This window comes from Ranitomeya variabilis, chromosome 2 (assembly GCF_051348905.1).
Source record: "Ranitomeya variabilis isolate aRanVar5 chromosome 2, aRanVar5.hap1, whole genome shotgun sequence".
NCBI classification, from domain to species: domain Eukaryota; kingdom Metazoa; phylum Chordata; class Amphibia; order Anura; family Dendrobatidae; genus Ranitomeya; species Ranitomeya variabilis.
The window spans coordinates 677,170,070-677,185,751 of record NC_135233.1 but is presented as its reverse complement, the minus strand read 5'-3'; the positions used below and the strand labels follow the sequence as shown (position 1 = coordinate 677,185,751).

Here is a 15,682-nt window from a genome sequence, read left to right as displayed (position 1 = left end):
AACAAATGATCCAGCAAATTTGTGTGTTATACTTGTTTTTTTACCTATATGGCTTGGAATATATATGAGACTAGTTTGGTACAGTACTTAATTTGTCATAAATAGCCACTTATTGGGGACTTATTTGCTCATAGCTTCATTCTGTTGTATCTTATCATTATACATTGTGGTTGTACCATCTGATTGGGTTGCCCCTTCTTTTGTATTGCTACTCCATTTTTTATGTGGTTGTTTAACCATTTTAGCTTGTGTATTAATAAAATTATGTAGTTTTATATTCTTTTTGGCATTCGCTTCTTTTTCCTGATTGGATTTGTTGCATGGTTTTGGGAAGCGCCTAGTATAAGCCTACTAATCTTGGGAGTGGATTAGTTTGCAGTTTGCGCTTCACAAGGTGCCCTCAGTCGATAATTGCGCTGCTCAGCTGGAGGTGTAAGTCCGGTAGAACACCAGGGAGCGCCCTCCCTGGTTGATGGATCAAGCCTCCGTGATTGCAGAGCAGCTAGATGACTACTATATAATTGTCTAAGGGGTACTTTCGTCTTTCTGTCGGCAACTTCCGTCACGGAAATCCCGCGTCGCTGATTGGTCTTGCTAGCTGCCTGTCCTGGCTGCCGCGACCAATCAGCGACGGGCACAGTCCGGCCGAGAATTAGTCCCTCCCTACTCCCCTGCAGTCAGTGCCCGGCGCCCGCTCCCTACTCCCCTCCAGTCAGCTCTCACACAGGGTTAATGCCAGCGTTAACGGACCACGTTATGCCGCGTGTAACACACTCTGTTAACGCTGCTATTAACCCTGTGTGTCACCAACTTTTTACTATTGATGCTGCCTATGCAGCATCAATAGTAAAAAGATGTCATGTTAAAAATAAATAAAAAAACAAAAAACCTGCTATTCTCACCTTCCGTAGTCCGCCGAGGCGCGCGCGGCTGCCGCCATCTTCGGTTCCCAGAGATGCATTGCGAAATTACCCAGAAGACTTATATATATATATGTTTTATATTTCTGATGCCAGGGAGACAAATGTTTTCAGTTTTTCAGTAAGTTCTTCTAAAGTGAATCCATTTTTACACCAGCTTATATATAAATGAGAGCCAGTTTCTATCATCTGTACAGTAAATAGAAGTACACTGTGGTGTTTAACTAAAGTATCAGGTATCGAAAAGATTTGCTGGAAAAAACAGTTTAAATCCCAATGTTTCCTGCTTGGAACTGCGCATACAAAGGAGGGGGAGGGTGGTACAGATACATAAAGGTGGATAATAGTTGAAGATCTATTAATACAAACTTGACTGCTTCCCAAGAACAAGTTCCTTACTAGGCAGAAATACTTAGCCTGAGCGATATCCACCAAATTAAATCTCTTTAACCCCTTAATGACAGGGCGAGTTTTTTTTTTCACTTTTGCTCTTTTTTTTTCACCCCTTCTTCCAAAAGCTATAACTTTTTTTTTTTTTTTTTTTTTAACATTTTCAGTTGATGAAGCCCTATGAGGGGTTACTCTTTGATCTTGTGCACATGACCGTACAACTTGAAAGAGTGCTGTCCGTCATTTTGACAGATAGCACTTGTCCCCATGTTATTCAATGGGGCTGCGCACATGCTTTTTTCCCTAGGACCAACTCGGTTCGAAAAAAAAAAATCGCAACACGCACAATTTGCTTTTGAGAATCAGATGGCATTTGCCCATTTAACTCTATGGGTCCATAAAAAAAAATTAGACCGCACTTGGATGATATTCAAATGCGGTCCAATTTTCTTGGACTGACATTATAAATAAAATGTAAGAACAAACAACGTTCTCCACCTGCCAAGAAAATTAGATTATACGCTGATCAAATTCTGATCAGAGTGTGATTAGCATAATCAGAGGTCGCTCACACCACCATATAAATTGGATGAATACTATCCGTTTTTTATCTGATAACACTCGAAGCAGTGCAGGTGAGTTTTTTTTTTTTCACTGCCAGAATTTGCGATTTCACTTCAAAATGGGATGGGCGCGGGAAAAAAAAAAATTTGATACCAATGTGTTTTAATATTTTTTTATTATTGTTTACACGAATGCTTGTCATTTCCTGGAGTATATATTATGAAGTATATAAACCCTTTCCATGATGAGAACATATGTAATAATTGTTATTTTAAAGGACTGATACAAGCAAAATAGCTTAGGCTTCAGTTCCTCGCACATACATCAAATTTCTCAATAGGTGCTCATTTATCTGAGGCTAAAGGAGTGCCACATGGAATAGTGCAATCTGCGGTGCCATATCCTCTTTCTGTCTACGTAAACATTTGAAGGTTTGATTTTTTGCGTGACAAATTGTACTTTTGAATAACACCATTCATTTGATCATATAGTGCACTTTTAAAAAATAATAATACATTCCAAGTTCAGTGAAATTGCTAAAAAAAAACCACGCAATTCTGAGATTATTTTTTGGGAATTGTTTTTTCAGGGCACGTTGTGTGTTGTGTTAAAAATGATCTGTCTTGTCCAGTTTTTTCTTATTTTAGTGGCAAGAAAAATTATGAAAAATCAGAAATGTGAAAAAAAAATATTTTTCATTGGGTCAACATTTTCCAAAACCTAAACAATTTCATTTTTTGGTTAATAAAGCTGTTAGAGCTTTTTTTTTGCAGGACTAGACAATGTTATTATTGATACCATTTTGGGATAATACACTTTGATTGCTTGTTACACCATCTTTTGCTGTACTGCAGCGACCCCCCAAAAAATTTCAATTTTGGCGTTTTGATTTTTTTTTTTTTTAAACAATCGGGTTTTGCTTGTTTTTTTTTTATATTTTGATAACTCGGACCTTCCTGAACAGGAGAGGAGCAAAAGTAGGTGATTTGAACTTATATGTTTTCATTTTTTTTCATATTTTTAAAACTTTTTTGTTACTTTTTACTGAATGTATTAGTGCCCTTAGGGGACTCAAACCTCAGATCGCACACAGACTGAAAATATGGTGGTGAGTGAGTCCTAACGCACAGCTATTAGCTGGCGGGTATGGAGTGAGCTCACCCCAGCAACCAGCTCCATACGCCCACTACAGTCTTGCGCCGTATATGTATAGCAGGTGTTGGTAAGGGGTTAAAACATAGTATGAAAGGTTTTAAGGTTGAAAGAAGAAATACGTCCATTGAACTCAACCTATAAACTAACACGCTAGGTTTCCTTTTATATTTAGAAGGTGTTCTACCTCTAAGGTGGTGTTCAAATCTGTGTTTGAGGAACAGTTTAGTTATGGAGGATCATATAAGTTTAGATTTTATAACTCCGTAGCTCAACAAAGTTCTACTAGCCATTATTTCTTAAAGATAACCGGTCACTCCTTTCATGTTACTTAAACCATGAGCAGCATGAATCAGAGCCTGGCTAGATGACTGTAACCAGGTATAGTGTTCTCTGAAACGCGTCAGTGTTTAAAAACAACATAGGTTGAAGAGCCAGTCGGGAATCTCATGAAAAGATGAAAGTCTGATTTTGTCTCGCAGCCCCTTTGAAGCTGAATGAAAGGTCTTTCCCCAAGTATACACATAGGAAAAGTCCTGTAATTCTACTGGAGTGTGGTGGGGAGAATCCAGGTGAGGACCACATTGGACTCATTTAATCTCTCCCTATGGCACCCAGCCCAGTTTTCTAAAACACCGCAGCGTTTCAGAACAAAACATATTTCACTGCATTCATGCACCCAGACTATTATTCATGCTGCCCTTGAATTGAGTGACAGGTTCCCCTTAAACCATTTGACAAACTACTGTAACTTTTTAAAAGCCATTGAGGACAGTTCTCCCAAACTGTAAGGGCCCTACACTTTTTAATGGGGTGCGACCGGGAAGCCATTTTTGTCAGGATGGATGATAGATTCTCAATTCTCATACACAAGGCTTTCCCTAATGGAATATTATACTAGATTCCAGAGACAAAAAGTATATTGAGCCATATTTTTCATATTGAACCATATTTTTCATATTTTTTGGTGTAGACTTTACTACTAGTGATGAGCGAATATACTCGTTACTCGAGATTTTTCGAGCATGCTCGGGGGGTCCTCCGAGTATTTTTTAGTGCTCAGATATTTCGTTTTTCTTGCCGCATCTGGATGATTTACATCTGTTAGACAGCATAAGTACATGTAGGGGCACTAAAAAATACTCAGAGGACCCCCGAGCATGCTCGAGAAATCTCGAGTAATGAGTATATTCGCTCATCACTATTTACTACACTTTACTTTGCTGTAACTAGTGGCCAAATGAACAATTATGATCACATATCACACACATTTTAATATAATTTACGTAGTCCTGAGATACAGTAAAGGAAAAAAAAACTTCAAAAAGAATAAATATGCCTTGGGCTGAACAGTCCTAATGTAACTCAATGCTTCAGAACTAATTAACTCACATATGTATGCCGCTTACACATAGGAGATGTTGTCAACGTGAATTATCTCTTTCAGAGCTTGGGTTAGAAGGAAGATTGAGCAAAACTTACAAAGATAACCACCTGGATAGCCAGCAGCAGGTATGATGTAACAGATCTGCAGGGTTTCATACTACATATGCATGATCACTGTTGTTTTATAATTAAGTGCTAAAACAAACAACCAAAGATACAGGAAGATTGAGAATATTGCTTTGTTCTAGGGCAACTACAAAGAAATCACATGGAAAAAGAAAACATCACTTACAATGGACAGTTGGCACAGCTAGAAGGGTTTTTATTTGAAAATGAGATACTAGTTTTTCTGTTTCTACATGGTGGAATGAATGATGACTGTTTCAGGATGCATAGAAATGCGGGAAAAACGCAGAAAAAACGCAAAATTAATGAACACGCTCGTTTTTTTACCGCGATGCGTTTTTTTCGCGGAAAAAAAACGCATCCATGTGCACAAAACAGTTTCAGTAATAAGACAGCAAATAGGTGTATAAACAGAAAGCTGAAAGTGAAAACAAATGAGAGAAAGAAATGAACATACCAAAACAGAATCCAATTTCTGCTTCACTTTCATCATTCGCATAGAGGACTTTGCAGCAAGTACAGAATCTTGAAACGTGAGAGTATTTGAATGACTTTGTCCATTTACATCACTGGTTGCCTGCACTGATTCAGCTTCAAGCTTTGCAACTAAATTGAAGAAAAAAAGAAAAAAATATAATCTCTAAGAAGACACTAAACTTTTCTTGACACACAAACCCATACATCATATGTACAGTACTTATACAGTCTTATGCAATAGTTTGGCTTAATTTCCATGATATACTGATTTTCTAAATAAGGAAAAGTTATCACAACTTTGCAGGTAACACTCATATAAGACATATTTCTGCAATGTATATTTAGCTATTACCAAGGATTTCCTTGATGTACTGTATGATTGTGGATGGATTCTAAGTGTAAATTTCACAGCAAATGGTTATGTGGTTATTAGGAGAATGCTCTTATCTTTGCTGTTTGTATGTATAGGCATAGTAAATATAGAAAAACTGACTGAACAGCCATCTAGTCTGAACTGGTGCATAACCAAAAAGTCTTACATAGCAAATAGATAATGGCTGCACTCAAGTTTATTGTGCTAAAGCAAGGAAATGTGCAATACATGAAATGTGAACAGCATAATGGCTTGTGAAATTTATGAAAAAACACATGAGATTTTTAGCAGAAAATTTGGCCAAAAGCTGTGAGCCCATTCACAAAACCTCCTCTATAAATACAGGCTTTACCATTTTATTAGCCATAGGTAAGTGTTCACACTAGGCAGACAGGTTAGTTACCCATTCGATCTGAGATTACCTTGACGTTTGGTGAATGGGCTCACAGCTTTTGGCCAAATTTTGTGCTAAAAATCTCATGTGTTTTTTCATAAATTTCACAAGCCATTATGCTGTTCACATTTCATGTATTGCACATTTCCTTGCTTTAGCACAATAAACTTGAGTGTATGTATAGGCACCCCATGTTAGTCGTGCCACCAGTTCACCATGTATCTCTAATAAAGGTGTTTTAATATATATTTTCTCGTTTCACATCCTTTATTTGTATGCTTTCCTTGACCTACCATATACGGTAATTTTTCTATTGGGTTCACTATTTACTCCGAGTGGTCTGCCATTCCTCCATGTGCACATATACACCACTATTTACAATTAAATTGTTCACACAATAAAATATTTGGTTGATGTATATGTATTGCTTTGGTTCAGTATTTTGATCTATGACACACGAATAAGTAAACTAACAAGGACAGTAATGGCAGGATTCAAAGACATCAACAAGTAAGTTTAGATTTAAGTGTTTATTCTGCAAGGGTAGAGATCAATAAAATATAACTTTTAATAATAAACTCTAAAAAATGGATGGGAACATTGGCGAGATGGTCAGTCCACACCCCCTTATCAAGTAAAAGAAGGGGAAATCCATAGGAGACAGACATGTAAATAGCCATTTTGTCCCTCCTACACAGATGACTTGGCGATCTTCCAACATTAGGGGTTGTTTCAAGTGCAGCGGCTGTGTAGCATGCCCTGTCATGACATCAGGGAGCACATTCACTAGTCAAGTAACAGGTGAGCAATACATTATCTTAGGTTTCATCAACAGCAGCACTAAAGGTGTAATTTATATAGCGACCTGCCATTGTAGCCTTGAGTACACAGGGAAAAACCACACGTGAACTCAGGAGGAAGATGGGTGAACATCTTAAGGTACCGTCACACTCAGCAACTTTGCAACGAGAACGACAACAATCCGTGACGTTGCAGAGTCCTGGATAGCGATCTCGTTGTGTTTGACACGCAGCAGCGATCTGGATCCCGCTGTGATATCGCTGGTCAGAGCTAGAGGTCCAGAACTTTATTTCGTCGTAAGGTCGGCGTGTATCGTCATGTTTGACATCAAAAGCAACGACGCCAGCAATGTTTGACATGGAGCTAACAACCAGCGAGAACGATAAGTGAGTCGCCGTTACGTCACTGGATCGCTCCTGCATCGTTCTGGAGTTGCTGTGTTTGACGTCTCCACAGCGACGCTCCAGCGATCTAGTTTAGGTCATCTCGTTGTCTATATCGCCGCAGCATCGCTGAGTGCGATGGTAACTTTAGGGACATTGCAAACAAGAAAGGCACAAACTTAGCAAGGAATATCGATAATACCCAAATGATGGCAACACCTCTAATCTCAGATTTATGGGGATTGGCAAAGTACATTTTCCTAGGAGGGGAGGCAATTGGGATCAACGTATTTTACAGTATGAAACCAAGTGGACTTTTCGTCTAAAAACCCAAGCACCCCTTAGACTCAATGAGGCTCTTACACACAGTTGCTTCCTACAGAATAGGGATATCTAAAGATTTTGTGGAGTGGGGGCGCCACTGTGTATTTCTAGGGTGCCAACCCCCGTGGTCAGGTAGTTTTGATACTTTAGCCCATACTAGAGTTTAATAGCTCCTACCCATCACTATCACTTATACCCATCCCGTTTTCTGTACACCTTTTTAGTATACCGTATATACTCGAGTATAAGCCGAGATTTTCAGCCCACTTTTTTGGGCTGAAATTGCCCCTCTCGGCTTATACTCGAGTCATACCCGGGGGTCGGCAGGGGAGGGGGAGCGGGGGCTGTCTAAAAATACTCACCTAGTCCAGGCGCGGTCCCTGCAGGTCCCTGTCTTCCCCGGCGCCGGCAGCAGCAGCTTCAGCGTCTTCCTGCATTGAGCGGTCACATGGTCCCGCTCATTACAGTAAATGAATATTCGGCTCCACCTCCCATAAAGGTGGAGCCGCATAGTCATTACTGTAATCAGCGGTAACATGTGACCGCTGAGTACAGGATGAAGCGCTGCGGCGTCGGGGAAGCGGGATCTACACAGCGGCAGGACCAGGTGAGTATACGGGGAGGGGAGCGCTGCTCTGCGCGATAGTCACCTGCTCCTCGTTCCGGGCGCCGATCTGTCTCCAGCAGTGACGCTGAGGTCAGAGGGCGCGGTGACGTGGTCAGTGCGCGCCCTCTGCTGAACGTCAGTGCTGGAGACAGATCGGCGCCCGGAACGAGGAGCAGGTGACTATTGAAAGTGCGGGGGCCTGAGCGACGGAGAGGTGAGTATGTGATTTTTTTTTTTTTATCGCAGCAAATGGGGCAAGTGTCTGTATGGAGCATCTATGGGGCCATAACGTTCCTGCAGCACTATATGGGGCCATAACATTCCTGCAGCACTATATGGGGCCATAACATTCCTGCAGCACTATATGGGGCCATAACATTCCTGCGGCACTATATGGGGCCATAACATTCCTGCAGCACTATATGGGGCCATAACATTCCTGCAGCACTATATGGGGCCATAACATTCCTGCAGCACTATATGGGGGCCATAACATTCCTGCAGCACTATATGGGGTCATAATGTTTCTGCAGCACTATATGGGGCCATAACGTTCCTGCAGCACTATATGGGGCCATAACATTCCTGGAGCACTATATGGGGCCATAACATTCCTGCAGCACTATATGGGGCCATAACATTCCTGCGGCACTATATGGGGCCATAACATTCCTGTGGCACTATATGGGGGCCATAACATTCCTGCAGCACTATATGGGGCCATAATGTTTCTGCAGCACTATATGGGGCCATAATGTTTCTGCAGCACTATATGGGGCCATAACATTCCTGTGGCACTATATGGGGGCCATAACATTCCTGCAGCACTATATGGGGCCATAATGTTTCTGCAGCACTATATGGGGCCATAACGTTTCTGCAGCACTATATGGGGCCATAACGTTTCTGCAGCACTATATGGGGCCATAACGTTTCTGCAGCACTATATAGGGGCATAATGTTTGTGCAGCACTATATGGGGCAAGTGTCTGTATGGAGCATCTTATAGGGCCATAACGTTTGTGCAGCACTATAAGGGGCAAATATCTTTATAGAGCATCTTATGGGGCCATAATCAGCATTTGTGCAGCATTATATTGGGCAAATGTGTCTATGGAGCATCTTATGGGGCCTTTATTAACCTTTATGCAGGATTATATGGGGCATATTTTAATATGGAACATCTTATGGGGCCATAATGAACAGTATGGAGCATTATATGGGGCTCCTGATTCAATATGGATATTCAAAGACACTTAACCTACTGATGTCTCAATTAATTTTACTTTTATTGGTATCTATTATTACTTTTGACATTTACCGGTAGCTGCTGCATTTTCCCCCCTAGGCTTATACTCGAGTCAATAAGTTTTCCCAGTGTTTTGTGGCAAAATTAGGGGGGTCGGCTTATACTCGGGTCGGCTTATACTCGAGTATATACGGTATTTTAATTCTTTACACCTTTCTATATCGATACCACTTTTGGTTATACTTTTACTATATTCTGCTCCATTTGTTTAATTAGCGCTGGAATAATTACTCCTGACTACGTATGAGGGCCCAAGGATACTATACTTCTTTTTCTCCTCCCTAGTGGTGATCAGGCTTTAGTGTTATGGCACGACCCCTCTGTTGACACCTCCAGTCTTCCAGACAGGGACCTGCAATTATTAATTTCCGCTCTCACTTCGAATGACGGAAGTTTCATCTGCGTCCCATTCATGCATTCCAAGATTGGACACACCTGATGTGAAAGTCACGATCTCCGGCGACCTGAGGTGATGCTTGCCCCATTATTATTTAAAGACACAGGCATGTCTATACAGGACCAGGTAATACTGTTAACGGCTTATGGGATATTTGACACGCCCAGCCTCATTGGCTGGTTTCCCTGATAATTATCTCCCATGGATGACGTTTCTTAAGAACACCACCTACGTTCATAGCGAGATTGTTCCTTTTCATGATTAGGCTCACAGCTTTTGGGACCCATGCTATTCCTTCCAACCCGTTTATACACATGGAAATTGGGTTTTGTTGAGCATACATGTGCTGTTCATATGGAAAAGGAATAAACTGCAGCCCCACACCTCTGGTGGCAGCATATCTACCCTGAGAACATATATATAAGTATTGGGCATAATGAAATCCAACTGTCCAATCCTTCACTTCCTGACATATAAGTCTTTTAGGGGAGAGTGGAGATGCCCCCTGTCACGGATCCCTACTCCGTGGTGTCACTTATTCGTCACGTGCCTGCTCTCACACGTGACTTGGGGTTATGCCTGCAAGGGTTAATCTATCTCCCCTCTCTCAGTCCAGCATTCCACCTCTGTCCTATGCTGTAATGGGAGCATAAATCACACACCGACCCAGGCCACACACCCGCTCATACGCGCTGCCACCACTCATCGAATACACGGGCGATGAGTCCCGGTCTAATAATAATACTAATAAAATTATGTCTATCACTCATAAGGCTCACACACCTTTAGGCTATGGATTCTTTAGAACATTCAAGGTTCAACTTGTTAAAGTTTTATACTTTAATAACAAAAGGGTCAGTGATTACAATAAGAAAAGGTATAAAAATATGATAATAAAAAGACATACAACTTATGCAAAACAGTATCAAAATAAACAGGAGAAACTTACAGAAGTTATCTAACTGGTAGTTGCTTCTGCTCCCTGAGGGTAGGACGAATGTAGATTGGATCACAACAGCTTCTCAGGCTGCCCTCACACGTGAACACAATTTTTCTGTCTGCAGCCTAAATTTATAACTTTGGTCTGAGGTCAGGTTTCTAGACCGGCCCCTCAGGCCAATATCATAACTGCTGCCTGTTTGACTGGGCCACGGCCGCGCCCCCCATGAATATATTATTCTCTCTTGTGGAGAGGTTCTCAGGGATAGATTACCTCAGGCCGCAATTTAGCATCTCCCCTCCAAGACCTCAGAGGTGTCAAGTGTTTCTTTGTTCTTGGCCTTAGCCAGACCTCCTGGTGAGATCTGGAGACCCAATGTCTACTATTCCCAAGGAAGTACCTGTTAACACCTAGGTGCGACTTGCCTTCAGGACAGATGTTACATTATCAATAGTCACACATATAACCCTAGACATATGCCACTACACACATATAGATTATATTTATATATATATACACATATAGATTATATTTATATATATATACACACTCACCGGCCACTTTATTAGGTACACCTGTCCAACTTCTTGTTAACACTTCATTTCTAATCAGCCAATCACATGGCGGCAACTCAGTGCATTTAGGCATGTAGACATGGTCAAGACAATCTCCTGCAGTTCAAACCGAGCATCAGTATGGGGAAGAAAGGTGATTTGAGTGCCTTTGAACGTGGCATGGTTGTTGGTGCCAGAAGGGCTGGTCTGAGTATTTCAGAAACTGCTGATCTACTGGGATTTTCACGCACAACCATCTCTAGGGTTTACAGAGAATGGTCCGAAAAAGAAAAAAAATCCAGTGAGCGGCAGTTCTGTGGGCGGAAATGCCTTGTTGATGCCAGAGGTCAGAGGAGAATGGGCAGACTGGTTCGAGCTGATAGAAAGGCAACAGTGACTCAAATTGCCACCCGTTACAACCAAGGTAGGCCTAAGAGCATCTCTGAACGCACAGTGCGTCGAACTTTGAGGCAGATGGGCTACAGCAGCAGAAGACCACACCGGGTACCACTCCTTTCAGCTAAGAACAGGAAACTGAGGCTACAATTTGTACAAGCTCATCGAAATTGGACAGTAGAAGATTGGAAAAACGTTGCTTAGTCTGATGAGTCTCGAATTCTGCTGCGACATTCGGATGGTAGGGTCAGAATTTGGCGTAAACAACAGGAAAGCATGGATCCATCCTGCCTTGTATGGAGCATCTTTGGGATGTGCAGCCGACAAATCTGCGGCAACTGTGTGATGCCATCATGTCAATATGGAGCAAAATCTCTGAGGAATGCTTCCAGCACCTTGTTGAATCTATGCCACGAAGAATTGAGGCAGTTCTGAAGGCAAAAGGGGGTCCAACCCGTTACTAGCATGGTGTACCTAATAAAGTGGCCGGTGAGTGTATATATATATATATATATATATATATATATATATATATATATATATATATATATATATATATATATATATATATATATATATATATATATATATATATATATATATATATATATATACATACATACATACATATACACACACATACATACATACATATATATATATATACACACACACATTTCACCGCACCCCCATACACATTTGATGCAATTCTCAGGTTTCCTTAAATTTAATGTGTATTTGCACTTTAAGAGCATATTCTCACGTTGGAAGGTTTTTTTTGCTGCTGCTGCAAAAAAAAAACCTGCAGCTTTTTACTGTAATAGCAAAGTGAATTAAATTTCTGAAATCGCACGCACACGCTGCTTATTTTTCCCTTGCAGATTGGAAGCAGTGTAAAATCTGCAGAATGTCAATTCTTTCAGCGTTTTTCATCCATTCAAATGAACGAGAAAAAAAAAACAAACAAAGCAAAAACACATTTTATGCAGCATTTTCCTTGCCAACGCTATAGTATTTGCAGCAGATTTCTTATGCAAACACTGAACGTGTGCAAGTAACCTAAAATTAGACAGTCGTTAAGTAAAATTATTTTGAATTGCAGATATTAAATTGAATGTCAGTTTGTGAATTTTATGGAAGACTGAATGCTATGATAACAGAAAAAAAACCTTCGCCAGTAATCATACTCACCCTTGTAATCATAAATATATACAATAATTGGCTGGCTTGGTCCAAAGGCACAAAATGCCACCATGTGTTCATGAGGGTGAAAGGCCACATCTCGAAGTGGGGCTGTATATGAAAGCTCAGTATACTTTGCTACCTGATCTCCTAGGATAATAGAAAAAACATTAATCAGTTAATGACCTTTATGAGCAGAACAGGAATTTAAACAGTTAAAAAAAGTTGTGCAACCACATAGAATTCGGTTAATACGGCAGACATCTTAAAAATAATTTCAGCATTTCGTATTAAAAATGTTAACCCATTCAAAAGACCGGTATCCTTGACGTCTAGTATTGCACCACTTAGCGTTATTATTGCTGGCTGCCATTTCCGTTTATTTAGCCTTCTCTACCTATGAAAAAGCAACCTTTCTACCACCACTAAGTCCACCTCAGGTACCCAGACCTCATCCAGCAGACTGAAAAGACAGGGATCGGAGGAGTGGTAGGAAGAGAGGAGCAGAACCACTAAAACAGACAGCGGCTTCTTTGCCTTCTGAATTGCTGCTGCTAGTCAAAGGCACGGCAGTTGTAATGAGTTCGCCATGACGCCTTCATTACAACTGCTGCGTTCTGCACTGGCGGCATTGATTCAGAAGGCAAAGAAAAAGCGGAATTTTAGTGGTTCTGCTCCCCACCTCTCTTCCCTCTGCTCCCCCAATCGCTCGCTCTTCGAGAGAGGTCTTATGCTTCCCAAGTTCCCGGTCAGCCCGCTCACAGCTCTTCACCTCTTGTTTTGCTTGCAGTTTTGTGACACATGAGATAAAGACCTGATTGGAGGGCTTCCCAAGTTTAACTAAAAGTGTCCTGTATATAATTTCCTTTACACTTCACAAATATTTGCTACTTTGTGTTCATATAGCACATAAATCCCAATAAAAAACATTTAAGTTTGTGGGTGTAATGTGAAAAAAAAACATGGGAAGGTTCATGGGGTGTGAATACTTTTTCAAGGCACTCTACATATAGGAGTTTCATGGGTTTTTTCAGATTAACAATATTATTTCATATCCATGTGTTTAATGTTTTAGACTCATACATAGGATTACATAATATGTTTTGATGAGCCATGTTCAATCCAATTTTATTTATTCATATATGCATAATATTATATGTTACCTTTTAGATCTATATATATTTATTTTGAGTCATCTGGTAACAGATACACATTATAAAATTATGAACCCACATGTAATTAAATATATATATATTTCACACATATAGTAGTACATTTTATTTTTTTATTCCATTGTCTATTGATAATCTAATAGCCGAATTGTCATTATTAAGCATCATTACGGATGAAAATTTGATGTCGCTCTGGCTGTCGGTATCAAGCCTCGTTATGAAATTGGGCTGTATACCACTTCAGTTCAACCTTTAAGACGTCTAGGCAGCAAATGTTAAGTGTCTATATATACTGGGCCTGGCAAAGTGCAGTCCATTAACAGACAGCCAAAGAAATGGAAATCAAATGCCAAGTGCTCTATGGCTGAACTATGTAAAGATGCAGGTCTTGTGCACATAATATGTCCCACGCCGTGTGTGCCTGACCGCGGAGATGTTCCTCATTGTGTGTGCGCATGACCGTGGAGGCGCTCCTCATTGTGTGTGCGCCTGACAGCGGATGCGCTCCTCATTGTGTGTGCGCCTGACTGCTGAGGCGCTCCTCATTGTGTGTGCGCCTGACAGCAGACGCGCTCCTCATTGTGTGTGCGCCTGACTGCTGAGGCGCTCCTCATTGTGTGTGCGCATGACAGCGGATGCGCTCCTCACTGTGTGTGCGCCTGACTGCTGAGGCGCTCCTCATTGTGTGTGCGCCTGACCGCGGAGGCGCTCCTCATTGCGTGTGCGCCTGACTGCTGAGGAGCTCCTCATTGTGTGTGCACCTGATCGCGGAGGCGCTCCTCATTGTGTGTGCGCCTGACTGCGGAGGCGCTCCTCATTGTGTGTGCGCCTGACCGCGGAGGCGCTCCTCATTGTGTGTGCGCCTGACTGCGGAGGCGCTCCTCATTGTGTGTGCGCCTGACCGCGGAGGCGCTCCTCATAGCGTGTGCACCTGACTGCGGAGGCGCTCCTCATTGTGTGTGCGCCTGACTGCGGAGGCGCTCCTCATTGTGTGTGCGCCTGACCGCGGAGGCGCTCCTCATAGCGTGTGCACCTGACTGCGGATGCGCTCCTCATTGTGTGTGCGCCTGACAGCGGATGCGCTCCTCATTGTGTGTGCGCCTGACTGCGGAGGCGCTCCTCATTGTGTGCGCCTGACCGCGGATGCGCTCCTCATTGCGTGTGCACCTGACTGTGGAGGCGCTCCTCATTGTGTGTGCACCTGACCGCGGATGCGCTCCTCATTGCGTGTGCACCTGACTGTGGAGGCGCTCCTCATTGTGTGTGCACCTGACCGCGGAGGCGCTCCTCGCTGTGTGTGCACCTGAGCGCTGAGGCGGGGAACACAGAGGCTCACAGCTGCCAAAAGGCGTCAGTGCAGGGGATAGGTACACTTTTCTAATCGAAAAATATTTTCTGCTTCTGTAATTAACAATGAGCTGAATTAAGTTCAGCCTATTGGTTCGGCCCTCCACTACAGTCCCAGCTACTGATGTTGTCCCTTGGGAAAATGAATTACCCACACCTGGGAAAGACAATAACTTCACTGTAGTGCCAAAAACTGGGAGCTCAGCAATCCTGAGAACGAACTTTGCAGGGCCCTCTTTGAACTAAGGGGAAGGTCCAGCATACAAATCTCCACACATTCTCTACAAGACTGACGGAAACGTCCTAGGACTGTACTAGCTATCCCACAGACAATGAACAAAGCAAAGGTGTGAAATATCGGATTTATTTTAATTTAGACGGGGCACTGTACAGCCATATTCTCAGTATCGTTTAGCTCCAAGCATTTGGACCACGAGACATAAGTAGGATATACCCCATCTTAGAGATTGGGAATGACTTTCAATCTT

General features: G+C 41.9%; 1 protein-coding gene across 4 annotated transcripts in view; it reads right to left on the bottom strand.

Moving 5' to 3' along the window:
- The window catches only part of AHI1 (Abelson helper integration site 1), a 289,456-nt gene that overhangs the window by 176,439 nt on the left and 97,335 nt on the right, over positions 1-15,682 (bottom strand). For all 4 annotated transcript variants that reach the window (XM_077289311.1, XM_077289310.1, XM_077289309.1 and 1 more), the window contains exons 17-18: positions 12,685-12,825; positions 4,996-5,144 (exon numbers count right to left, since the gene is read on the bottom strand). In XM_077289311.1, the coding sequence (XP_077145426.1) occupies positions 4,996-5,144; positions 12,685-12,825 (290 nt within the window). The remainder of the gene's footprint in view (positions 1-4,995; positions 5,145-12,684; positions 12,826-15,682) is intronic.